The sequence below is a fragment of the Camelus bactrianus genome, chromosome 6 (assembly GCF_048773025.1).
Source record: "Camelus bactrianus isolate YW-2024 breed Bactrian camel chromosome 6, ASM4877302v1, whole genome shotgun sequence".
NCBI lineage: Eukaryota > Metazoa > Chordata > Mammalia > Artiodactyla > Camelidae > Camelus > Camelus bactrianus.
This window is the reverse complement of record NC_133544.1, coordinates 14190607-14218168: the sequence shown is the minus strand read 5'-3', so window position 1 is coordinate 14218168 and position 27562 is coordinate 14190607. Positions and strand designations below refer to the sequence as shown.

The following is a 27562-nucleotide window of genomic DNA, read 5'->3' as shown; positions in this document are numbered from 1 at the left end:
AGTAACCACTACGGATCCTCATCCTCGCAGGCAGAAGCATTCTTCCCTCCCCTGTCAGTCAGGGAAGCCGCCTCGTGATTTTGTTTCTTGAGGATTACAGAGGATGAAGAGTTTATTGCTTTCTCCAAGACTAGTCACAACCCAGGTTTCTAAAACAATCGTACTGGGGACAAGGGAATAAGCCATAGTGGCTCGTGGGAGCATCGAGAATAAAGAAACAAGTTCCTACTGCACAGCACAGGGAGCTATATTCATACCTTGCAATGGCCCCCAATGAAAAAGAATAGGGAAAGGAGTATGTGTGTGTATATATATGTAACTGAATCACTATGCTGTACACCAGATATTAACACAACATTGTAAATCAATCATACTTCAATTTTTAAAAATAACTTTAAAATGAAATAAATTTTTAAAAAGACGTTCTTGGGACGGAGTCTAATCAAGTTTGTGGGAACTGCAACTTCAAAAAGCTATTCAGTTTAGCGTATTCCACTGCCAAAGCAATGCCAGCACTCCAGATGCGCCTATCAAAGTCTGTTCAGGTCCGTTCCCTGCACTAGCTTTGGAGAAGAAAGCTGGAACAGGGGAAGGAAATAGTGCCTCCCAAATGCCCACTCTCAGCTGGGCACTGTGGTAGGCACTTTATGTGGGTTCTCTCAGTCACTCTTCTCAATATTCCGAATGAAGAGGGACGGCTCCATCCCCACAATGGTAAAAGTAGCCTTTGGTTTAATGGGGTTGGGAGCCAAGTCCACCTGACCCCAATGCCCATGTCCCTTCCCCTCCCTGACACCCCCTTCTTTGAACACACAACAGTCCACCTTCGGAGTGCAATAGTACTGTGTCAGACCGCCCATGTTTCCCTAAAAATTTCCTCTTCTCCCTCCAGTCTTTTCCTTGGTGTAAAAGGTTTGAGAAAAGGTTCAGATGTAGTATAGGGGATACTGACCATTGACCTGAGTGAGCAGTCTAGCCCAGCGTACACATGTCTGGACTCTGGAGTCCAGCATCCCAAGGCTCAAATCCCAATTTAACCACCTATGGGCTTTGTGGCCTTGGGCAAGTTACTTAACTTCTTAGAATGTATTTGCTCTTCCATAAAACTGAATGATGATGACAGGTCCAACCTATAGGTTTGTTGCAAGGGTTAAATGAGTTAAAGGACTGAAGCACTTAGAACGTGCCCAGAGGAAAGTAAACAGCCAGTAACTGCTGGCTATTTTTTACTATTACAATAGCTCAGTGGGAAATCTCCCTCTTACTGTCATCTGCAGGCGCTCTGACGGAGTCTCAAGGGTAAGATTCTAGAGATAGATGGGTCTTCCGTGTCCTGTGTGGGCTGAACTTCTGAGACCCAGCTCAGGGTAAGCACTTGCCCCAGGGCACCAAACTAGAAGATGGATGTGCCTCACTGGGGGATAGGCAGCAACGAGCCCCAGAGGACACAGGCCCTCCCACTCAGTCACACTCTGGAGTCAGTGGTCATTCCATTGCTCAGGTGACCTGCCTGAGCTTTCTGGGTCCCTCAGGTCCTCTGACAAGTGTCTCAAACCACACAGAGGAACAGTCAGGAGGAACAGAGACCACGGAACCAGCCCCAGTGTCTCCTTAATCAATCTGAGGCCAAGTGTCCCCACCAACACTTGGTGAAAGATGATTATCCAGGTGGCGGGGTAAGCCCTCTAAATGAAATAGAAAGAGGCTAGGTTGCTTCCCTGAACTCAAGCCGCAATGAATGGCACTGGGAGTAACTTCCGTGAAGGGGGCTTTACACCTGAACACTCGAAGCAAATTAAGAACATTTATCCATCAGAAAATGTAGGCTTTGAAGCCCCAAAGGGTATTTCAGGAGCTTTTCCCTTAGCAGCACCCCAGGACGTATATAATTTACAGGATTTCTGGTTTGGTTTGGTTTTGTTTTTTCTGCCTTCCCTAACAAATAAATAGTAGTAATCACAGCAGCTAAAAGAAATCAAGCTTTTTGTTTAATCCTCAGCCCTCCCTAACAGGTGCACACTATTATCACAGTCTCCGTGTTGCAAAAGGGAAGCTGAGGCCTGGCGTAACACACCCCCTTGCTCGCCCAAGTCATGGCCCGTGAGCAGGAAAAAGATTTAACATGGGAAGCTTAACTCGAGTCTGGGTGCTGATCACCAGGCTCCACTACCCACGTGGCCTCTACTGGAACAGACAGGGATGTGGAGCCAAGGGCAGGCACTCCAGAAATCTTTGCTGAATGGGGAATGAGTCATGTTCAAGCCTTCTTTGTCAGACTCTCATCAATGTAGCCCCTTCACCATGTCTCAGCATCGCTCCCCTGTGATGCCCCAATGTCCTTCCAAACTGGTCTTCTTCCTCCAGTTTCTCCTTTCTCCAGCCCTCCTTCCTCCTTCCTAAAAGTTACCTTTCTAACAGAAAATTCTCCTCTTGTCACTGCCTCCTTACATCTCTCCATGACTCCCGATTTCCCACAGCATAAAGCCCAAACCCTTCAGCAAGGCTCCCTGGGCACCTGTCAAATCCAGCCCCCGCCCCCATCCTAATCTCACCTCCCACCAGCTCCCCCACACTCTCATCTCAAGACACACTGACCCCCTGCAGCTCCCTCAACGGGCCCAATCGCTGGTGAGATGCCCTTCCCTTCACTGTGGGTACTGAGAACGCCTCCCATATTCCACATTTTTGTTCCAATGTGTGGTGTTTAAGAAGAGAATGGGATATGTTGTCAGACTGCCCAGGAGTAAATCCAAGATCCTCCACTCACTAACCAGGTGTCCCTGAGCAGGTAACTTCACCTCCTGCTGCCTCAGTTTCCTCCTCTGTAGGAGGCACAAAAGACTATCCTCATAGAATAGTTGTAAGGATTAAAGGAGATAAATAAACACTTTAAAATCTTCCCTGACCTCTGTCTGCCTCACTGGGGCTCCCATTTTTCACAGACTTCAAATAGCTCCATTCCAGGAATCATCAAAAAGACAAGAAATAGCAAACGCTGGCAAGAATGTGGAGAAAAGGGAACCCTTGCAGACTATTGGTGGGATTGTCAACTGGTACAGCCGCTACAGAAAACAGTATGAAGTTTCCTCAAAACATTAAAAATAGAACTACCATATGATCCAGCAACTCCACTTCTGGGAACATAGCCAAAAAAATTGAAATCAGGATCTCAAAGAGATATCTGCACTCCCATGTTCACTGCAGGCTCGTTCACAACAGCCAAGACACAGAAGCAACTTACATGTCCACTGATGGATGAATGGATAAAGAAGTTGTGATTATATATATATAATATGTATATATATGTATGTATTTATATATATATTTATATTTTATATATATATATTATTTTTATATATTTATATATATATCACAATGGAATATTATTCAGCCATAAAAATGAGGAAACCTTGCCTTTTGCAAAAACATGGGTGGACCTGAGAAAAATATGCTAAGCAAAATAAGACAGACAAAGACAAATGCTGTATGCTCTCACTTACATGTGGAATCTTTTTTTTAATTGAAGTACCATCAGTTATAATGTGTTCACTTTTTGTGTACAGCACAATGTCCCAGTCATGCATATACATATATATACATTCATTTTCATATTTTTTTCTTTAAAGGTTATTACAAAATATTGAATATAGTTCCCTGTGTTATACAGCAGAAACTTTTTAAAAATCTATTTTTATATATAGTTGCTAACATTTGTAAATCTCAAACTCCCAAATTTATCCCTTCCCACCCACTTTCTCTAGTAACCATAAGATTCTTTACTGTATATGTGATTCTGTCTCTGTTTTTTAAGATGAGTTCATAGTGTCCCTTTTTTTTCTTTTTCTTTTTAGATTCCACATATAAGTGATATCATGTGGTAATTTTCTTTCTCTTTCTGGCTTACTTCACTTAGAATGACAATCTCTAGGCCCACCCCTGTTGCTGCAAATGGCATTATTTTATTCTTTTTATGGCTGAATAGTATTCCACTGTATAAATACACCACAACTTCTTTATCCGGTCATCTGTCGAAGGACATTTAGGTTGCTTCCATGTGTTGGCTATTGTATATAGTGCTGCTTTGAACATTGGGGTGCATGTATCTTTTTGAATTAGAGTTCCCTATATGTGGAATCTTAAGAAAAAACACTCATAGATAAAAAGGTCAGAGATGGGAGGTGGGGGGAGGGGAGTTGGAGGAAGGTGATGGAAAGGTACAAACTTCCAGTTGTGAGATAAGTAAGTAGTAGGGCTGTAAGGTACATTATGACTATAGTTAACACTGCCATATGGTATGTATGAAAGTTGGTAAGAGAGCAAATCTAAGAGTTCTCACCACAAGAAGAAAAAAAAAAAGGTTTTTCTCTTTATGGTATCTATATGAGACGATGGATGCTAACTCAACTTATTGCAGTAACCATGTCCCAACACATGTTCAAACTGTTATGCTGTACACTTTAAACTTATACAGTCATGTATGTCAATTGTACCTCAATAAAACTGGGAAAAAATAGCTCCACTCCAATGAATTCTAATTATTGGTCTACATGCCTCTTCCTCCAGGGTTTCTCAACCTATTGTGTGTTCGACTGGATAACTCTCTGTGATGAGTGACTATGCTGTGCCTTGGTGGGTATTTACCAGCACCCTTACTCTCTAGATGTCTGTAGCATCTCTCCAGTTCTGACAATCGAAAATGTCTCCAGACATCACCAGATGCCCTCTGGAAACAAACTCCATCCCCATTAAGAAAGCCTACTTGAAATTCTGGGCTACTTGAATAATACTTTAAACAGCAGTGGCAACCACAGTTATCTTTTTTGTATGTGCTCACCATGGGCCAAGCACAGTTCAAAGCCCTTCTCATGAATTATAGAATTTAATCCTCTCCAGGCCCTAAGGGTGAGGGATTTTAGGCAGGTTTTATTGATAACGAAATGGAATCACAGAGAGGTTAGCAACCTGCTTAAGGTACATTTTATTCTCATCCTTTCTGTCCCTAACACCTAGCATGTTACTTGATGTAACAGAAGCTCAATAGCAAGTTAAAGAATGCATAGGTGAATTAATTAATGAGATCGTCTCCTCCAGAACAGCAGCTGGGTCAGGGGTGGTGACCCCTCTGTCTCCTCCAGAGTCCCATGGTACCCCCTAAAAGTGCTTCAAGTCTTTGGAAAACCCCTCCCCAGCTTTGGCTTTTTAAAGCTATCCAGGCATTTCATGGGGGATTATGCTGTTCCAGGTACTCAGTTTTTGTTATTAATAAGATGAATTACACCTTTCAGATTAGTTTTATGAGAAGTTCACTCAACCCAGCCAAGAGACTTGACATTATTAGATAAACACCATCAATCTAATTTTTTACCTATTAGTCAGGTACAATAATAATAATAATATCAGTGAGATACAATATACTGTTTTTCCAGCTTAGAACACATCACACTGAAAACTCTCCCAAATACTCTGTTTCTTGTGAACACTACACACATTGCTGCTCAGATGTGTAGAGTGAGAGGGTGCTCCATGGTCCAAAAGTGTGGACACTTTCATTCTGTAAAGGAATTAGTGGACCGAAGGGTAAACCATAATGATTCGATTTTTGATTGACACAGGTTCAGCGTTTTAACTTAATCGACAAAACCTCTAGACAAACACAAGCATAAATCCTTACATCATAGTAGAGGGAGCTCTTAAGGCACCCTAAGCCCCAGGAGTGGTAGTCAGTAGGTATAGGAGGAAGAAATAGAGAAAGGCTTTATGTTAAAGAGCAAGGAACACCCGTGTTTTTTGATTCTGCTAAGATCCTAGAAAGTGTCAAACAACTGTTAAAGAGAGAGTTGAGCTTATGATAAAGCAAGAACTATTTAAAGAGTTGTAGATTCATTGGGTGAGGCAGGATAGAGTCAGGCAGACATCACTGAATCCAGCTCTGTCAGTTTGGTGGTTGGAAAGTTACTCAACCTGTTTTAGCATCGGTTTCCTTACCTATAAAATGAGTATAATAATACCAATTTAGAAGAGATTGTTGTCGGAGAGATTAAATGAGATGATGGGTGGAAGGAGCCTAGCTCATGACAGGTGCACAATAAAGGGTAGATTTTTTAATTGTTATAAAAATGATCTCAAGGGCACACATGCATACACACGCACACACACACACACCTAATTTCACAGAGAAACCTTTGAAGTCAAAGGATAGGTCTCAATGGCAGCACCAGAATTAGAATCTCTACCCTCCGCCATCCTGTCCTTCATTCTGGCCTCTGAACTCTATCACAAGGAGAAGGCCAAAGAAAGGGCAATACAGAAATACTGACTCAATAAACAAACGCACGAATAAGATCAGATATCTCCTGCATCACCAACATTATAGATTTAGTTTGATATCTCATTCCAAAAGTGTTTCTCTATTGGGCAATAATTAGATGCAAAGCCATGCAGAGGCTACACATGGATGCTAAGATAATAAGAAGCGATCCCTTTCCTCAGGCTCTCACTAAGGAAGGAAAATTCAGGCATGACTGTGGATTCAATTCAGACCACCCTTTAGGTTATCATAGGTATTGCAACTAAATAAAAAGGATCTCACCACAAATCACCACAACATGTATAATTCCTTACTTAAAATTACTCCAGAATTGTTTCCTCCATTCTCTGTGGCATTCTGAGCCTTAATCTAGCACAGACTAGCACAACACATTCATCACCACAAGATTGAAAGGAGAAAAAAAAAAAAGGCCATGTAAGAAAGAGTAATAGGAAACACTGGCCTTAGCTTTTACCATTTTAAAGTTTTATTTTTTAATAAAAATTATAGGACATCGGTATGAAATCATATTTACACCCCGGGGGGGGTGGGGGGAATGTGTATTTCTATTTACCAAAGAGCCAAGTCAGATTATCGAAAATAATTGAAAAGAATACAACTATCATGAAGGGGCCACATCCTTAGTAGCCTCTGAATCCCCCTACCCCTTCAGCGCGGCCGGAAATAGTTAAATAAATAAGCCAGCCCAGACTCGCGAATCCTACAGAATCCTGGATTGTGGCAGCCGTTAGAATTTGATGCTGACATCCCAGAGCCAGAAGAAATTGTGAAAGCCATCTTTTCCACCATCTGCCTTCCAAACTTTAGAATCCCCAGAAAGATGGGACTCTTCCTTGCCTCCACAAATGTCACCACCTTCCACCACTACTCTTTGTGCTTCAGGAGGGTGTGCAGGAGTGGAACTCAAACATCAGCCTTGGAGGCAGCCAACTCCCCTCGCCTCCAAGGTGAAGCCCTCCAACTGGGCTCCCAACCATTTCCCTTTCCTAGGACTCGGTCCTCTCCGCCTTCCACGCACTGCTTAAGCCTCCTGTTTCACTTCCTCCCATCGTACCACCTTAGATGACTCCCTGTCTCCCACATCCCTTCCTAGCCACACTTCACCCCTGCCAAGGCCACTCCCCACCCCGGTTCCTCTGTCTTTCTTCTGTAGGTGGCAGCCCTAAGTTCTTGGCCCTTATGGATGATTTTTCCTTAATATCTAAGGTAGGAAAAGGTCCTAGCACAGTGCCTGACACACAGTAAGTATTCGAAAACAGCACCCTTGATTATTACTATTACTCCTATCCTTATTATTTCATCCCCACAAATTCACCAGAGCCTCTTTCAAGTCACTAGCGGCCTCCCCGTCCCACATCAGTGGCCTTTTCTCTGCTTCATTTTCATTGACCTTAGACAGGTTAATACATCCCTGCCTATTTAAAATTCTTTCTTTCTTTCTTTGGCCACCCGAGGCACCCTTATACCCCAGGATCTTACACTGACTAAAAAGGTAATCAGCATACATACGTGGACCTGAATTTGAAAATCCAAAGCCCTCTGCCTGCTGCTGCCTCTGGACACCACATCCAAAAGCAGGTGATGCAGAACACAGCCTGCTCCCACATCGGTGCCATTGCAGGTGTGGTCCCTCTTCCTCCACATTGTCACAGGTCTCCACTCAAATGTCACCTCCTGGAGAGGACCTCCATGACTATCAGGAGCTTCTCAACCAAAGGGAAAGCTCAGTGAGCCAGAAAGACACAATCGATGCTGCCCTCTCCCCCACAGGTTGTTCTGTGCTTGGCTCACTCCCTGCTCACCTGGATCAATGTCTCCAGCTCCTGTGGGCTCACACAGATATGATCCCGCAGGAATTCTGCCTTCTCCAAGGCAATGGTGTTCTTTTGGCTGCTCTCAAAGGGCTGCTCCAATGCCCGGAAGACGAGACCGCCAGTGACGAGGTAGACCACCACGACTACGAAGATAGCAACCACTGTTTTCCACTTCATGACGGTCTGCAGGCCCCCCTGGGAGGCACCTTCCATTCTGGCTACCACTGTGGCTCGGGAGGAGATGGAGAGGCGTGGGGCCGCGTAGTGCCCGTTAGTGGCGCCCTTGGGCTGGCACACCGGGGGTGCTGCTGCAGGAACGGCCACTGAGAAACAGGGTGGGAGGAAGGGGAAAAGAGAGTTTGTTTACAAATACAAAACCCAAAACTTGTCAGAAACAAAGCACAGATAGCTTTCTCAAGTCAGTTTTTAAAGGTGAGATTAAAAATTGGTTCACCAAGCCCGCAGCGAGGGAATTCAATCAGTTGCTAGATGTCTGTTTGAGTTCTAAAGTAACGAGCACAGGAGTTCTAGTTTAAAAGTAAAAATTAATAATAATAATAATAATAATAATAATAATAATAATAATAATAATTGAGTCCACCTCTCCCACCAAAGTCACTGTCAAATGCAGACTGTATAATGATGCTTTGACATAAGGAGTAACAGGTAACTGTTTCACCTAATTTCATAAAGACAGAGAAAGACAAGAAAAATGAGAAGACAGAGAAATTTGTCTCCATTGAAAGAGCAAGAGAAAACTCCTGGAAAAACAACTAATGAAACCAAATAAACAATTTACCAAATAAAGAATTCAAAGCATTAGCAATAAGAATGCTAACTGAATTAGGGGAAAGAATAGATGAACACAGTGAGAATTTTAACTAGGAACTAGAAAATGCGAAAAATAACCAGTCAGAACCAAAGAATACATTAACTGAAACGAAAAACACACCAGAAGGAATTCATAGCAGACTAGGTGATACAGAAGAATACATAAGGGACCCGGAAGATAGAATAACAGAAGTCACCCAATCAGAACAGCAAAAAGGAAAATAAATTTTAAAATGAGAAGAGTTTAAGAGATCTCCAGGATAACATTAAGCATACCAACATTTGCATTATAGGGGTCCCAGAAAGAGAAGAGAGAGACAGAGGAGGTTGAAAAATATTTTATGAAATTATGGCTGAAAATTTCCCAAGCCTGAAGAAGGAAACAGATATCCAGGTACAGGAAGAACAGAGGGTCCCAAACAAGATGACCCCAAACAGACCCACATCAAGATATGTCACAATTTAAATGACAAAACTTAAAGAGAGAATTCTAAAGGCAGCAAGAGAAAAACAAAGAGTCATTTACATTCTTCTGCAGGCCAGAGAAGAGTGTCATGCTATATTTAAAGTGCTAAAAAGGGGAAAACCTGCAACCTAAGATACTCTACCCAGCAAGATTATCATTTAGAATAGATGGAGAGATAAAGAACTTCTCAGACAAGAAAAAACTCAAAGAATTCATCAATACTAAACCAATCTTATAAGAAATCTTGAAGGGTCTTCTCTAAATGGGAAAATAAAAGGCTACAATAAGAAGTAAGTATCTATAGAAAAGGAGGAATCCCCCATAGTAAAGGCAAATATATAGTAACAGCTGAGGTTCAGCCACTTAAATAAGCTAGTACAAAGATTAAAACAAAAAAAAAATTGTAAAATCAAGTAAAACTACAATAATCAGTACAGGGGATAAATATGAAGATGTAAAATATTACATCAAAAACAAAAAAAAATTGGAGAAAGAAGAAAAAAATGTCACTCTTTTAGAATATGTTTGAACTTGAAGGACTACCTATTTAAAACAAATAGATACAGTTATAGGTCAACATATATGAACCCCATGGTAACACAAGACAAAGCATACAATAGATAAACAAACAAGAGAGGAAAAAACACAAGCATACCACCAAAGGACATGAAACCACAAGTAAAGAAACCTAAAGAAGAAAATAACAGGGAAGAACTATAAAAAATTAAGAAGAAAACAGATAATGAAATGGCACTAAGGACATATCAATCAATAATTACTTTAAATGTCAATGGACTAAATGCTTCAATCAAAAGACATTGGGTGGCTAACTGGATAAAAAAAAAAGACTCATCTATATGCTGCTTACAAGAGACTTGCTTCAGAACTAAAGACACACACAGACTCAAAGAGAGGGCATGGAAAAAGATATCTCATGCGAATGGCAATGACAAGAAAGAGGAGGTAGCAATATATGTATCAGAAATACACTTTAAAACAAAGTCTATAAGAAAAGACAAAGAATGGTGCTGTATAATGATAAAGGAATAATACAAGAAGGAGATATTATACTTATTAACATATATGCACCCAATTCAGGAGCATAAATATATAAAACAAATATTAACAGACATACAGGGAGAAATTGACAACAATACAATAATAGTAGGGGACTTTAACACCCTACTTACATCAATATACAGATCATCCAGATAAGGATGGCAAAATCAATAAGGCAATAGTGGTTTTAAATAACACCATAAGCCAGTTAGATTTAATAGATACATACAGAATATTCCATCCAAAAACAGCAGAATATATATTCTTTTCAAAAGCATGGCATTCTCCAGGATAGGTCACATCCTAGGCCACAAAACAAGTCTCAACAAATTTAAGAGGATAGAAATTATATCAAGCATTTTTTCCAACCACAAACGTATGAAACTAAAAATCAATTATAGGAAGAAAAATGGGGAGAGTACATGGAGACTAAACAACATGCTATTAAAAAAAAAACAATAGGTCAATAAGGAAAACAGAAAAATACCTTAAAACAAATGAAAATGGTATGTTCATATATGACTAAAGCATTATGCTGTCCACCAGAAATTGACACAAATTGTAATCTGACTGTACTTTAATAAATATATATACATACTTTAAAAAAGGAAAATGGAAGCACGACTTTTCAAAAAAATTTATGGGATGCAGCAAAAGCAGTTCTAGGATGGAAGTTTATAGCAATACAGACCTCAAGAAACAAGAAAAATCTCAAATAAACAACCTAATCTTCCAACTAAAGAAATTAGAAAAAGAAGACCAAAGTGCAAAATCAGCAGAAGGAAGGAAATAATAAAGATCAGAGAGGAAATAAATTAAATAGAGACCAAAAATAATAATAATAATAATAAAGATAAGTGAAACCAAGAGTTGGTGTTCTGAAAAAATAAACAAAATTGATAAGCCTTTAGCTACACTCATTAGGAAGAAAAGAGAGAAGACTCAAACAAACAAAATAAGAAATGAAAGAGGAGAACTAACAACCAATACCACAGAGACATACACACAAAATACTATGAACAGTTACATGCTAAAAAATTGGACAACCTAGAAGCAATGGACAAATTTCTAGGCACATATAGCCTACTATTTAATATAACATTGGAAGTTCTAGTCACAGATATCAGACAAGAAAAAGAAATAAAAGGTACTCAAATTGGAAGGGAAGAGGTAAAACTGTCACTATTTGCAGATAACAAGATACTCTACATAGAGAATCCTAAAGTCTCCAATGAAAGACTACTAAAACTAATAAATGAATTCAGCAAGGTTGCGGGATACAAGATTAATATACAGAAGTCTGTTGAGTTTCTATACACTAATATTGAAATATCAGAAAGAGAAAGTTTAAAAAAAGTCTCATTTAAAATTGCATTTAATCCAGAGAGAACTCTATTTCATAAAGATACATGCACCCCAATGTTGATAGCAGCACTACATCCAATAGGCAACACAAGGAAACAACCTAAATATCCATCAACAGATGACTGGATAAAGAAGTTATAGTATATATACACAATGGAATACTACTCAGACATAAAAAGAATAAAACAATGCCATTTACAGCAATATGGATGGACCTAGAGATTGTCATTCTAAGTGAAGTAAGCCAGAAAGAGAAAGAAAAATATCATAGGATATTAGTTTTATGTGGAATATAAAAAAAAAAAAAAGACATACATGAACTCACTTATAAAACAGAAATAGACTCACAGACATAGAAAACAAACTTACGGTTACCAGGGGAAAAGGGTGTGGAAATGGATAAACTGGGAGTTCAAGATTTTAAGATATTAGCTACTATATATAAAATAAACAAGTTTATACTATATAGCACGGGGAGCTATATTTAATATCTTATCACCCATAATGAAAAAGAATGTGAAAAGGAATATATGTATGTATATGTATGACTAAAACATGTTGTACACGAGAAATTGATGCAACATTGTAAACTGACTATACTTCAATTTTTAAAAGTATATGTTTACAACAATAAATTAATTAATTAAAGTGTATTTTTAAAAATACCTAGGAATAAACTTAACTGAGGAGGTGAAAGATCTATACCCTGAAAACTATAAAACAGTAATGAAGGAAACTGAAGATGATTCAAAGAAATAGAAAGATATCTCATGCTCTTGGACTGGAAGAATTAATATCATTAAAATTTTCATATTACCCAAAGCAATCTACAGATTTAATGCAATCCCTATCAAAATACCCATGATATTTTTCACAGAAATAGAACAAATAATCCTAAAATGTATACAGAATTACAAAAGACCTCAAGTTGACAAAGCACTCTTGAGGGGAAAAAAAAAAAGCTGAACATGTCATGCTCCCTGGCTTCAGACTATACTACAAAACTACAGTCATCAAAACAGCATGGTACTGGCACAAAAACAGACACATAGATCACTGGAATAGATAGAGAGCCTAGAAACAAACCCATGCACTTATGGTTAATTAATCTATGACAAAGGAGGTAAGAATATACAATGGAGAAAAGATAGTCTCTTCAATAAGTGGGCAGCTACATGTAAAAGATTGAGACTAGAACATTTCCTCACATTATATACAAAAATAAACTCAAAATGGATTTAAGACCAAAACGTAAGATTTAAAACCATAAAACTCCTAGAAGAGAACATAGGCAGAACACTCTTTGACTTAAACTGCAGCAATATTTTTTGGCTGTCTCCTAAGGTAAAGGAATAAAAGCAAAACTTATTTAAATGGGACCTAATTAAACTTAAAAGCTTTTGCACAGCAAAGGAAACTATTGACAAAACAAAAAGGCTACCTACTGAATGGGAAAAAATATTTGCAAATGATATGACCAATAGGGGGGTAATGTCCCCTAAAAATATATAAACAGCTCATACAATTCAATATCAAAAACAACCAACCCAATTTAAAAATAGACAGAAGACCTAAATAGACATTCTTCCAATGAAGATATGCAGATGGCCATTGGGCACATTAAAAAAATGCTCAGTATCGCTAATCATCAGAGAAATGCAAATCAAGACCACAATGAGATATTACCTCACACCTGTCAAAATGGCTATCATCAAAAAGTCTTCAAGTAACAAACACTGGCAAGGATGTGGAGAAAAGGGAACCCTAGTGCACTGTTGGTCCACAGTGCCACTATGGAAAACAGTATGGAAGCTCCTTAAAAAACTAAAAATAGAACTACCATATGATCCAGTAATCCCACTGCTGGGTATATATCTGAAGAAAATTAAAACACTATTTTGAAAAGACACATGCACCACAATGTTCATAGCAGCATTATTTACAATAGACAAGATATGGAAGCAACCTAAGTGTCCGTCAACAGATAGATAAAGATGTGGTATATATACACTGGAATACTATTCAGCCATAAAGAAGAAAGAAATCTACCATTTACAGCAACATGGATAGACTTGGAGGGTATTATGCTAAGTGAAATAAGTCAAAGAAAGACAAATACAAATATGATGTCACTTATATGTGGAACCTAAAAAGTACAACAAACTAGTGAATATAACAAAACAGAAACAGACTCACAGATACAGAGAACAAACTAGTGGTTACCAATGAGGAGAGGGAAAGGGGGAGGGGAAAAACAAGAGTAGGGGATTAAGAGGTACAAACTACTATGTATAAAATAAATAAGCTACAATAATATACTGTACAGCACAGGGAACATAGCTGATATTCTATAATAACTATAAATGGAGTATAAACTTTAAAAATTGTGAATCATTATGTTGTACACCTAAAACCTATATAATACTGTAAATCAACTATACCTTAATTTTTAAAAATTTCATTGGCTTAATATAATAAACAAACAAATAAATAAATAAGCAAGCAACAAGGATATATTGTACAGCCCAGGGAAATATACCCATTATTCTGTAACAACCTTAAGTAGAGTATAACTCATTAAAATATTGAATCAGTATGTTTGACACCTGAAACTAATATGATATTGTAAATCAATTATACTTCAGTTGAAAAATCAGAGTAGAGAAAGTTTGGGTTTCTGACGACAATTAACAGGGCAGAAAAAATACGGTGGCCATAATGAGGGAAGGAATCAAAGAGCGATGCTTTATGCCAATTAAATCGGTTTCCTGAAAAAAAAAAAAGAACGACAAAACAGACTCTAAATGTATTTCTCAAAGGAAAATGTGATGACCTAGATGCAATCATTCCTGATCTATTAGTGATAAAATTTTTCTTCTATTTTCCTCAAATAAATCATTGGAAAAGAAATGTCCCCTGGTCTTCAGAACACATCGAATTCTCAAAGGTCCCTGTTCTCTGTAAGGGCAAGGTCATGACCTTGGAGATAAATGTTAAGCTGGGGGCTTTTCTAGAGTGGCAGGAATTTCAGGGTAGCGTCGCACACAAAATGTATCATGTATTTCAGAACCCTGCCTCGTGCACCATGAACAGCCATTTCCCTTCGATTTTGTTCTCCCTTTATTATATTAATGCTTATTATGGCTTCTGTCTTGGTGCAGCTTGGCTGTTGTGTAAATAAAGTATTAGGAGATGACAAACCTAATTACCTAAGGGAGACAAACAGTCCCGTTCATGAGCGTTAAACTGCTCAGGCTCTGCCTTGGGGAACCCAAGGTAAATAAAAGTGCAGGAATGTCACTCCTTGCTCAAAATACCAAGGACCCTGACAACACCTGGCCAGCAGGTGGCCACCCAGAAGAATCTAGGTTTGTAAAATCTGCCTTTCCTCCTAGAACCTCAAAATCAGCTTTTCTCTTTGGAAACTAAGCTGAATATCAGCTTTTTAGTGTGCATTTTTCTATCAAACAAATCAGTAAATGTTACATTTCCTTCTGCCCCACATGAACACAAAACTCTTGGGAATCTCTGACTGAAAGACTTAAGAATTAGAATCAGCACCCTGGGTATTACGTTCTTGCTAACCTTCCCTAAAGACATCATTTCCAGGTTCCTGCTTGCCCTTGTTGATACAGAGAAGTCGAACCTTGTCCAGGGCTGCTTTCTGTCAACCTTGCTCTCATTTCCCATTCATTCGATCTCCTCACTGTATCTCAATTCCTTGTGTCTCTCACCATCGCCATGGCTACCAGCCTCATGCAGGCCACCAGCACATCTTGCCTGGACCAGTCCAACAGCCTCGTATGTGATCTCCTTGCTTCCACTTTTCACCCCCCTTCTGACCCACAAGTCTGGGGTTAAACACCACTCCTGGAAGCACCTCTTCCCCTTGTCCCCTGCTGTCTCTGTGGTCAGCAGAATAATAGCCCCCAAAGATGTCCATATCCTCATCCCTGGGACTTATGAATGTGTTACTTTATGTGGCAAAAGGCACTTTGCAGATATGATTAAGTTCTTGAGATGAGAGGTTACCCCGGATTATCCAGGTGAGCCCAGTGTAATCACAAATGCCCTTATAAGAGGGAGGCAGGAGGAAAGAAACAGATGTAAGGACAGAAGTAGGGGTCACAGTGATACAGCCACAAGACAAGGGATGCAGTCAGCCCCTAGAAGCCAAAAAAGACAAGGAACAGAATCTCCCCTAGAGCCCCCAGAAGGATCCACCTCTGCCTACACCTTAATTTCAGCCCACTGAGACAGATTTTGAACTTCTGACCTTCAGAACCATAAAAGAATGCATTGTGTTGTTTTAAGCTGCTACATTTGTGGCAACTTGTTACAGCAGCCACAGGAACCTAATACACTCCCACTAAGTTAGGTGTCCCTTGGCCCGCACTCACTCCACTACGCTGCTAACAGGGCCTGTGTGCGCATCATTCGACTTAGAGCTCCAGGAGGACAGGCACCATGTCCACCCTGTCACCTCTGTACCCCCGGGTCCTGCACAGTGCCTGGCACACGGTGGAAGGCCTATCAACGATAGCTGATTAAAAGAACCTTCTAATGAAAAATGGAAGTCAGGAAGAAATATCCAGACCCACACACACAATGTGGATGGGCAGCATCATATGGAAAACAACTTGACATTCCAGCACCACTTAGCAGCAGGTCCTCCAACATAGCTGTGCTCTGTTCGCACCTCTACACCTTCACGAATGTCCCCTCTGCAGTAGCTCCCTCCCCATCCTCATCTGCCTGGGAAACTGTCTTTCTCAGTCTCAGCTCAAAGCTGCCTCCTCCGTGAAGCCTCCCTGGACTCTCCAGGCAGACTCAGCGTGCCTGTCTCCCACAAGCCTACAAACTCCCTAGAGTCAGAAAGCTTGTCTTTTCATCAGTGGATCACCGTTCTTGGCACAGTGCCTGGCATAGAGCAAATGTTTGTTTTCTGTTGTTATTTTTGATGGTGGTGATAATGATGACTCCTTCAGACTATAAACAAAAGCCCCATCAAAATCGCTACCACCCTCAAGAGGAAGCATTTATTTAGCACCAAATGGGGCTGTGCTGTGCTGGGGATAAGGCACGGTCCCTCCCAGCTTGAGGGGTTGACAGCCTACTCAGGGAACACACTCCACAGCATCAGGTAACAAACATCAGGATGAAGCCTCACTGGGTGACAAAGGATGGTCTTGCTTGAGCGCGGAGACCAGTTCCCTTCACTGACCTGCACCGTGGTTGAGTCCAGGGCTTCTAGCATCTTAGAGGCTGGACAGAATTGGGCTTAAGGAAGGTCTTTCCAGGCCAGTTCCTGGTGCCAGTTTGCTAAGAGACTGTCCTTGGGAGCAGAGTTTGAACAGAACCCACCAATCCCTGAGTTTCTAAAGCACCAGGAGCAAAAACCAGAGTTTCAATGCCAGACTCACCAGGGTCTGGGTGACCTTGAACCCTCCACTTAGTCTCTCTGTTTCCTTATCTACGAAATGTGAATAATTATGGCCACTTTTTTTTAACCCCTACAAGTTTCTTGGGAACAGCAAATGAGACACCCAGATTTATTTATTGGAGTATATTTGCAGCTATCAGGAGTACTGGCAGGAACCTCAGAACATAACAAAACCTTCTGCGCATTTGAGGAAACAGGGACTTGGTGGCTATCGCAAAGATGACTGCACATTTCGATGGCTGGGAAAGGATTTGGTTTGTGTCTTTTCCTTAACTTGGATAAGTTTACAAAGGGTAGTTTAACTAATTCATTTCTTCTCCTCAGAAACCATAGTTGCTCTCACTCTAATACAAAGTTGCCTTGTGACCTGCGATGTGCCACTGGAGCTCTCTGTGCCCGGAACCACCAAAGAGGGGAAACTGGCCAGATGTTGATGTCAGTGGTGTTGGCAGTGGTGGTACACGTAATAGGAGATCCTACCACTTACTGAGCACTTACTTTGTGCCCGTCACTCTGACAAACACTGCTCACATGGTTGCTTTTGGTCCTCACCACCAGATATTATCACTCTGTGTGAGTCCAGGTCTTCCCAGAAGCAGATGCCAAGCGGGGATTAAACACGCATGGATTTTATTAAGGGAAATTCATGTGTGAGAAAAAATGGGACTCAGTCAGGAGGAGGTGAGGACAGCGAGCAGACACATTAAGAGTCTGACCCGGACTGAAGAAGAGAGGGAAGGAAGGATGGGCGTGAGAGTCCCAGACCACCTGCAGCCCAGGGGAGGGTCAGCACGGCCGCCAAGGGGTTCTTGAGCCAGAGTCAGCCGTCTGAGGAGTCCTGTGTCTCCGAGGAGATCTGCTGTAGGCTCCTGCTGTCCCCGGCTCCTGGCTGGCCACAGCCCACCGGGAAATGGGACCACAGCGATTTCAGAGCAGCAGCCAGGGCTCTTGTTCGTTACACTCCCTCCCGTGGGAGGCCTGCATGGTGCAGGCCTGCACGTGGACACCACACGTGCCCACTTCACAGACAAAGGAACTGAGACCCAGACAGCTTAAATGACTAAGGCCAGGTCAGGTGGCCAGAAAGTGGTGGAGCCAGGAATCAAACTAGAATAACCTGCCCTCAAAGTCAGTTCTCCTCTGATGCACAGGAACAGAAAACTAGGGGAAAAAAAGAAATTCCAGGTGGAAAGAGCCCTTGCCTCTAAAATGTGCCAGTCAACAACATTGTAAACTGACTATACTTCAGTTTTTTTAAAAAATGGTTATAAAATAAATAAATAAATAAATAAATAAATAAATAAATAAATAAATAAATAAAATGTATCAATTAAAGGGGGAGGGTGTAGCTCAGTGTTGGAGCACATGCTTAGCATGCACAAGGTCCCAGGTTCAATCCCCAGTACCCTCATTAAAAAATAAACTAAAATGTTTCAATAATAGATGAGTCATATAAAGTAATGGCGCCTCACACATCACAGCTCCAACAGAAGAGGATTTGGCAGCAAAAGTGTTGCCAAGACTTGACGAGAAAGAAAACGTTGGAAGACAATATCCCTTCAGTTCATTTTCATTTAAAAATGCTTCCTCGCAAACGTTAGCCCATTTCATTTTTTTACCTAAATGTGTGGATATGGGGGCATGTGTGGAAATCTTTATTTTTCTTGTGGGAACAAGTTCCTTGGTCATTTCATATTATTCAGCCTTTCCCAAGCCCCGTACATTTTACATATTCAGGCATTCAATCAACAAACATGTGAGTTTGCTAGGCACCACACTTGGCACTCGGGATGTGTAAATGAATAAGACACATCCCTGCCTTTAGAGGTAGTGAGAGAGTTAACAAAGATCTGATGCATGCGTGAACCTAGTTTATCTTCACAGAAACTTCTGTGGCAGGCAGTGGTCATTATCTATCCCCCCTGGACAGGTGAGAAGCTGAGGCCATGAGGGTGACATGACTAGCCTGTCACAAGCTAGTAAGAAGTGGTGTCCTTGGATCCATCTTCAGACCTCTAACCCCACGTGCCTCCACTCCTCCTCAGCACCTGAGCAGATGGCACCCAGGGATTCAGGGTCTCTCGGGGACATGAAAGGAAACCACCTCAGAGGTGCCACTGTCACTTAGCAACATGACTCTGCCTATCGACCCAGGCAAAGTACGACCCTGATTGCAACACGCAGGCAAGAGGCAGAGAACACCCGCCTCCCCTCCCCAACACCCACCTCCTCCAGGTCTGGAATTGTTCCAGGGCCATCTGCACAGGCAGCTCAACGCTTCCAAAGAGCCCCAGGTGAAAGCTGAGCCTGGAACCCCCAAAAGGCTTCCCCAGCAGGAGCAGAGTGTGGGTGGGTGTTGAGAAGAGGGAAGGAGAGACGGGAGCAGACCATTCCAGCCCCATCAGCCCGCGGTTGTCACAGCAGCTGGTTTCAGCCGTCATCTGCCTCTACCAGGAGCCAAGAGAATGCGTGTGCTCCCTCTGATGCCAGATACCCGACAGCCAAACTTGCTCTTCCTCTTTCTGTGAGACAGATTCACCTCCAAAGTGACCAAGCTGGTCCTGGTAAGAATGCAGTGACACTCCGTCTGCACACACTCAATGCCCAAGCCATGTCCCCAGAACACTACCACAGACAAGGCTCTCCCTTTAGGTTTAATCATCGCCCTCTCCTGCCAGCCCTCTTTAAAAACTTCAGGCTTTGTTTCCAGATGGAAGAGACCAAGGTATCATGAAATTTCTGGACCTTTAGAGACAGACAGCCAAGATAAGAGGAAACAGGTCTGAAAGGGGAGGAAGAAGGAGGTAAGAATGTGCTGGAACTTTGCCCCAGCTCTGTCCTCACCTCTCTCCTTGGTCCAGATCCCCGCCTTCTCACTTGAATCGCTGGGACAGCCTCCAGTCCTGCCCCTGTTAAATTTATCCTCCACATCACAGCCAGGTGGCGCTCTCTGGGGTGTGGGTCTGATCACATCCACCACATACTTAAGCTCCTCTCAGGGCACCACGAGGGAGCTTCAGAAGAACATGCAGCTCCATAGTTTGCAGCAAGTCTCCCTTCCAGGACCTGGCACCTGCCTGTCTCCCCAGCCTCACCAGCTGCCACACCCCCACACACGACCTTTGCCCAAGCCAAATCCGGCAGCACCCAGGCCCCTGCTTGCCAAGCCCAGAGGACTGGGTCTTGTTTCCTGGATTCCATTCTCTTCCCCACTCTTTATCTGGCCAACTGCTCCTCATACTTCAAAACTCACTTCATGCATCACCACCTCCAAGAAGTCCTCCCTGACTGCCCATCCCCAGTAAGATCAGATGCCCTTGCTCTTGAGACTTTCTCTATCTCAATGTGGAGCTGAGCACAGAGCCTACAACAGGAAGGCTCCTAGTTACAATTTGCTCATTCCTGAATTCACTCGTCCATCCATCCATAAATTTGCCTTTTGCCAGCATTTATGATATCAAGTTCCCACACATGCCCAAAAGAAAGTTTGACTGCAGAGTTCATTGAATCTGGTACTACTGGTTGTTGTTTTCCCACAGACAGATATCCTGAGTTAAGGTGTAAATTCTCAGGAATCCAACAGTCCTAGGAGAGCTCTTCGTGGCTTGTTCAACTGCTAGGGAGGACTAGAACGGAAACAGAGAAGTAATTCACCTCATTGTGCTCCAAATGCTCAGTTCTGAGCTTTCTTATTCTCTTCACAAAGGGCTAGAAGCTTCTCTTTTACTCATGGGTGCAAAATATTTGTTGGGTTAAAAAAAAAAACTATTGAATGGCAGGAATCACCCCTGGTGAGTCACCTCTCTGGTACCAGGCAGGCAGAATTTCCCTCCATTCTGCCTTCCTGCTGTTCCTCTGAGCAGGATCAAACAGCAGAAATTTGGATCTGAGGACCCAAAGGCTGAAGCCCTGCTCCATTGTGTACTCCCAGCCTGAGGAGAGTACAAAGGTGGCTGGATTCATCTGGGGCTCAAAGGACCTTCTCAGGACTAGTAAGCAAATGCTTCCTCCTGATCTTCCCCAAATCTCTTGTTGTGTGTCTAAGCCAAGGCCTGGCACAAAGCCAGTGGCTGTCACCAGCAGACCGGGCTTAGAGCATGAGGCTGTTAGCACTGAGGCCTCAACTCAGGCAGTAGCAGAAGGGATGGAGAGGAGGGGGGCAGAGACAAGAGGTGTTAAGGAAGTAAAATCTATGAGCCCTGGTGATTGACAGGGAGTGAGAAGCGTGGAGAGGGTGGGGCCCAGAGATGACACCCAAGTATCTGGTTGTAAGAGCAGGGTGTCCTCCAGGACAGAAGAGGGAGGAGGCCTCCGTTGGCAGCTCCTGGAGCATATCTACTACTGGACGTGTCCAGTAAACATCAGGCCTAAAGGACTGGAACTCACGGGCAAAATCTAGCTGGAACCCTAGGTTTGAGAGTGATGAGAATGTTCAGTGGTACTGAAGCCAAAGGACTGGATGAAATGGTCCAGAGAAAGATGTAGAATGAGAAGAGAGTAAAAGGTAGTGCTCAAGGGAGCAACATTTAAGAGACTGCAGAGGAGGGAAATGTACAAAGGAGAACTAGAGAGAATGAGGGAGGAAAGGGGGAGCGCCAAGGCGTGGCTTCTCGGGCATCAGAGATGGTAAATCTCACTCCACGCTCTTCCCAGCATCATTTCCCAAGGCCTGGCCTGCGAGACGTCTCGGTGTGTGTTTGATGAACAGACTACTGCCACGTAGGATTATTCTGCTGCTCACTAATGGCCTTCTCATAGACCACTGCCTCTCCCTGGCGTCCAGGAAACTCTCTTCAACAGAACAGCTGTTCCAGAATCCCTGGGCGTTACAGGTGGCTCCGGGCAGCAGGCGGGATGCCTTTCCTGCTGCAGTGAGAAGTCTCGCTCCCCCACACCAGCACAGAGCCCAGGGACAGAGTTACTTCTTGTACGTGCTGAGCTGATCAAAACAGCCCTGGTGTCTCCCACAGGACTGCTCATCTTTCAGGATCCAGAGCTGCTACCTTGTGCTTCTCCCAACAGACCCCAGACTCTGCCATGCTGGCGAGGTGCACTCATCCGTCTTGGCTCCAAGGTCCAGAAAGGCACATAGCCACAGCTGGGGTTCTTTTGTTCCAAAATCCTTCATGAATAACATACTTTGTCTCCTGCCCTAAGTTTTCCCTCCACAATTAAATTAGCTAGAGCACTTTTAGAAGGAAAGATATTTTTCCCTCCCTTTGAGGTTAAAAATAATATAAGCAGCTGCAGTTCCCAAAATATCTCCATCGCCCCAGGGCCAAGTGTTTTAAATCCTATCGTCAGGGCCCATTCCTTCGAGGTTTGCCTTTCCCAGGTGTCATGTCAGAAGCAGTTACCTCTCCTGCAGCTCTACACAGGGGACCCCTCCCAACCAGGCTGGAGCCAGGTAAACCTTCTAAAATTCCAATCTAGCTCCTGCTTACAACCCTGCAGTCACAATCCCATGACTCCATACGTGACCTCCAATGTCCCATGTTACTTCGCCAGCCCTACCTCACCGTCCACACGCTGTCCTCCAACCCCTACAAACTCCCCAGTATCAGCGGTCACAACACATAGATCATTAAGTAGTTGTATCCCCTAACCAATTCTTTTTACAGATCCACAGTAGAAAGCAAACCATTAGGGAGAAGGGTCCTCTGACTTAAGCCCATGACCCATGTCACTACCTAATTCTCTAAACTGAGGAAACCTGTGCACCTCATTCCACCCAAAGTTGGGGACAGAGGTAGCTAGAGATACTTCAATAAATTTCATAATTATCAGAGCATAAAAGACATCGAAGTGATAAGTGCACCCGAGTTTTACAATGATGAAGAAGGAAGGGGCATGTAGAATGTGCCGCTCATTCACTTACTCAGCCAACACATGCCAGCGGTGTGTTGGGTACAGTACCAAGCTCCACACTCAGTGTCCAGGCTGCCAAGCCACGATCCATGGGGAGGCTGAAGGGATCAATTCTTTTGAGAAGCCTCCCTGTAGCTTTCATCTTCTTCCATGTAGCTTTGATCTCTCTTCTACTCTCTGCTTCTTCTGCTCCGATCCAACCTTCCCTTCCTCTCCCATTCCAAATCTTTCCAAAGATACCTCAGGAACCCCTGCTGAAGATCTCCCCTACTTCCTCAGCCTCTTCAGGGAGCTTTCCTCCACGTTCTTCCCCAACACTTAGGCCTCCCCTGAAGACACCGCTCTCTGAGGGTGGCATTCAGGTAAAGGCTGCTCAATCTCCCTCACCTACAACATCAGGGCCAGGCTGTCCCAGAAAACCAATACACCATACTCCTGTCAAAGCCCCTGTTCCTTTGCGACCCAAGCCCTCTGGCTCGCCCACTTCCTATTCCTCTTCATGGGTGTCAGTAGTAGACTTGACTTCTCCCCCTGATTTCCTGAAGCCTTCCCTCATCCAGGTCCTCTTTGTTCCTGAGTGATTTCAGTGTCCCACAGAGAACCCACCCCACACTTACGCTCCGTTTCCTGGATGTCAGCACCATTACCATCTCCATTCCACTTCAACCACTGACTTAGGTCAGGTTCTCCAGAAGCAGATCCCAAGATGAAGATGGGTTTGCAAGCAGTTTATATAAGCAGTGCTTCCAGGAGAGCCCATAAGCGAGTGAGGGAGCCGGGAAGTGCCGGGCAAGACCAAGCAAGGGAGGATTCCAGGTGAAGCCCACTGCTTACCCAGCCCTGCCCCAGCGTCTCTCCTGGAGCCCCTGAACTCCACAGCATAAATTCCATCCCTGTGCTTATCCAGCCTTGAGGCAAGGGAGCTAGGTTTTTCATTCCTGTGCCCAGTCAGTCACTGGCTAGAGAAAACCCCTGGGGGGAGATAAACACCCATGAGTCTCTTGAAAAGAGGCCCCAGTAAATTAAGGAAAGTCCTCTGAGAAAGGCTGTGGGCACACACTGCAAGGGCGAAGCACACAGACTCTGAAGGACCAGTGCGCAGGGCCCGGACCAGCGCACAGGGCCGGAAAAACGCTCTGGGAGAGCCGGCGAAGCACCAGCAGCTCCCACTGCTACCGCCGCCTCCTGTGGCCACATCCTGAACCTCGTAGTTGTGAGAAACATCCCTGTGTCAGAAATACTCAATCAAGGAAACCCATTGCTGACTCGAGCATCCCATCCTTCGGGCTCTCTCCCTTAATTACTCCCCGATCACATCCTGCCTCTACACTCCCGCCCTCTCGTGCCCTCCCCACATTCCCCTTCTTCCTTCCCCACTCAGCTTAGACTCCAGGTTTTAATACTACTCTCCCCAGCTAACAGACTCCACTCCCTCTCCTTCTGTCCCTTCCTGAAGCTACCTGGAAATACCCACTTCTGCATTATTCCTTTTCTCTGCACAGGGTTCACACCTAGGCTTCTGGATGCTGCTAGGGAAATCAAACAGCTTTGGGGACTGCTGCCCTTCTAAATCCAGAAATTCCTTCTTCACCTGGCCTCAATGCCACATGGCAACTGCCTGGTTTCCCTGCTCGGAGACGGCAGTCAGGATACCCGTTATGAAGATATTAACATGCATTTTACTATAAACAAACCTGAAATGGCATATGAAAATCCCTCTGCAAGACAGAGATTTACTTTCCAAAAGGATTTTCTGCGGAAAGCATTTAAAACATAAGTTCTGTGTGCCTCTAAAATGGGCATTGATTTACGGTTGTATATTTTAAGAACAGACGGTTTATGTAGAATGAGATATGCAGTCACTTTGCCCTTCTCCCAGAGTCCCTGAGATGGAGTCTCACTGCCCCAGTACATTCTGCTTTGCAAGCAGCCTCAGCCATCTTCACTCGCCAATGTAGCTGCTCAGTGCTCCTGGCTTGTTTCACAATCACTAAAACCTCCTACGAAAAAAATTTACATGAAAAAAAATTTTTCTTCAGATGGTTCTTCTTTCGCTGTACCTACTAAGTCGCAAAAATGAATGAGATCTGTCAAAGGGAGAAAACGGTTTCTACAGAACACCCTACAAGATGGCTCTGCATTTCAGCATCAGACCCTGGATCATTTCCTCTAAAGCAGCTCCTCTAATGTGGTGTCAGTGCTGCTGACATCAGCAACACTGCGGTGATTTACTGCAAATGCAGCTCTCAGAGCAAGGGCGAGAGGAAGAGAGAAACCCGAAAGGGAGAAGAACTAGTCCTCAAGAGGCTGGGGAGACAGCAACCCAAAAAAACATACCAATCCAGTTCTCTGAAAAAGTGTTTTGAGTGGAGCGGACATAGTTCAGCAGTAGAGCACATGCTTAGCATGCGTGAGGTCCTGGGTTCAATCCCTAGTACTTCCGTTAAAAAAGACAGAGGGAGTAAAGCAACTATTTTAAAAAGACTTCATTTAAAAAAAGAAGTGTTTTGAAATATTATAACTAACTCTAATTAGTGAAGTCTTCAAGGAACCAGCAGACTTACTGAAAAACCAGGGGAGGAGATCTTAAAAAGTAGGGGAGGGAATCTTCAATGAACCTAGCAACACCTAGGTTTGGGGGGACAAAACGGGGTCTGATGAAGCCAAGAGTCAGTGCTGCCAGGGAAATCCTAGGGCTAAACCAGCCTCCGGGGGAATTTTGCACATGAGAGAGCTGCTAAACATAGGCTGGACCTTCCAGCAGGACCAACACCTCACTGCACCCCCAAAATATCTGGAGGGTAAATTCCTCCAGATGCCCCTTGAACATGGACCCTTCTGTCTCTGAATCATCCATGGTCCTGAGCCCAGTGCACTGCATACAGTAAGGGCCCAATTCATGTTCATGGAACGGACTCAACAAATGTCCGTCAAAGCCTGCTGTGCTGCAGACTCCGGAGAGCACCAGGTGATGGAGCAGAACTCTGCTGTCTAGGAGCTACCAGAGATGAACGGAAGGATGAACAGGGGGAGGAGGGGTCACCCTCACCTCCACCCCCGCATCGTTCAGAGAAGGCCCAGCACTCAAGGTTCTAGAGAAGGCATCCAAAATCTCAGAGAGCAAACATCCTCATACAAATCACACAGAAATCTACCCAACTTATCTGTAAGCTGCCCCACAAGAAGCAGGTCATAAAGCAAGGACGTACAGAGTTTGCCTCGGCATCATTTTCAAAGGTTAAATCCCTCTTCCATACAAGCACCTTCTTATAGACACTCAGACCCAAATCTGCCACCCAGGCAAACTCTCTACATGATGAGTTAGTCACAATTAAGCAGCCCCTATAAACATATTTCCTTTCAAGGAAATGTCCAGTCATAAGAACCATAGGACATTATTCAAAATCCTCTGGCCACAGACATGGAAGCAACCTAAATGTCCATCGACAGATGACTGGATAAAGAAGCTGTGGTATATTTATACAATGGAATACTACTCAGCCACAAAAAAAGAATAGAATAATGCCATTTGCAGCAACATGGATGAACCTGGAGATCATCATACTAAGTGAACTATGCCAGAAGGAGAAAGAAAAATACCATAGGATATCACTTTTAGGAGGAATCTAAAAAATGACTCAAATGAAGTTTGTTACAAAACAGAAACAGACTCACAGACATAGAAAACAAACTTATGGTAACCGGGGAGAAAGGGGGTGGGGAGGGATAAATTGGGAATTCAGGATTTGCATATACTAACTACCATATATAAAATAGATAAACAACAAGGCCCTACTGTGTAGGACAGGGAATTATATTCAATGGCTTGTAATAACCTATAATGAAAAAGAATATGAAAAGGTATATATATGTATAACTGAATCACTATGCTGCACACCAGAAATAAACACAACACTGCAAACTGACTACACTTCAAAAAAAAATTGTATGATATTAGGAAAAAAATCCTGTGGCCAAACACAAATTAGATATTGAATACTGGCACACAGCAGGCCCTCAATAACTTAGTGTAGAATGAAAGAACTGCATTCAGTTTGCCATGTAAACAAATGTTAACTGTAGATGCAAGGTCCTCATAAATGGTAAGGCTTGAGGGAAACCACAAGAGGGAAAAAACATTTTCATACCTGGTTACATCTAACCTTTGGGTTCTCAGGTTTTAACCAAGGAATAGAATCTTCATAGAAAATCCTAGCTGATGCTTAATTCGTCATACACTTTAGGTTCAATCTGTACTTAATTGCTTTGAAATTGCCTCTGAAGAGGTCACTCAAAATACAGGCTTGTGGTTATATCTCCTCCACCTCACTGAAGGAGAAATCAAGGCATAGAAATTGGTCTGACTGATTAAAAGAGCAAATGGCTCA

At 43.0% G+C, this 27562-nt stretch overlaps 1 protein-coding gene across 3 annotated transcripts in view; it reads right to left on the bottom strand.

Moving 5' to 3' along the window:
* KCNK10 (potassium two pore domain channel subfamily K member 10) overlaps positions 1–27562 on the bottom strand; it is a 127024-nt gene that overhangs the window by 58126 nt on the left and 41336 nt on the right. For 2 of the 3 annotated variants that reach the window (XM_010968669.3, XM_010968668.3), the window contains exon 2: positions 8131–8465. In XM_010968669.3, coding sequence (XP_010966971.1) covers positions 8131–8465 — 335 coding nt within the window. Of the gene's footprint in view, positions 1–8130; positions 8466–20150; positions 20401–27562 lie in introns of those variants that run through there. The other variant, XM_045505730.2, reaches the window with a different exon arrangement.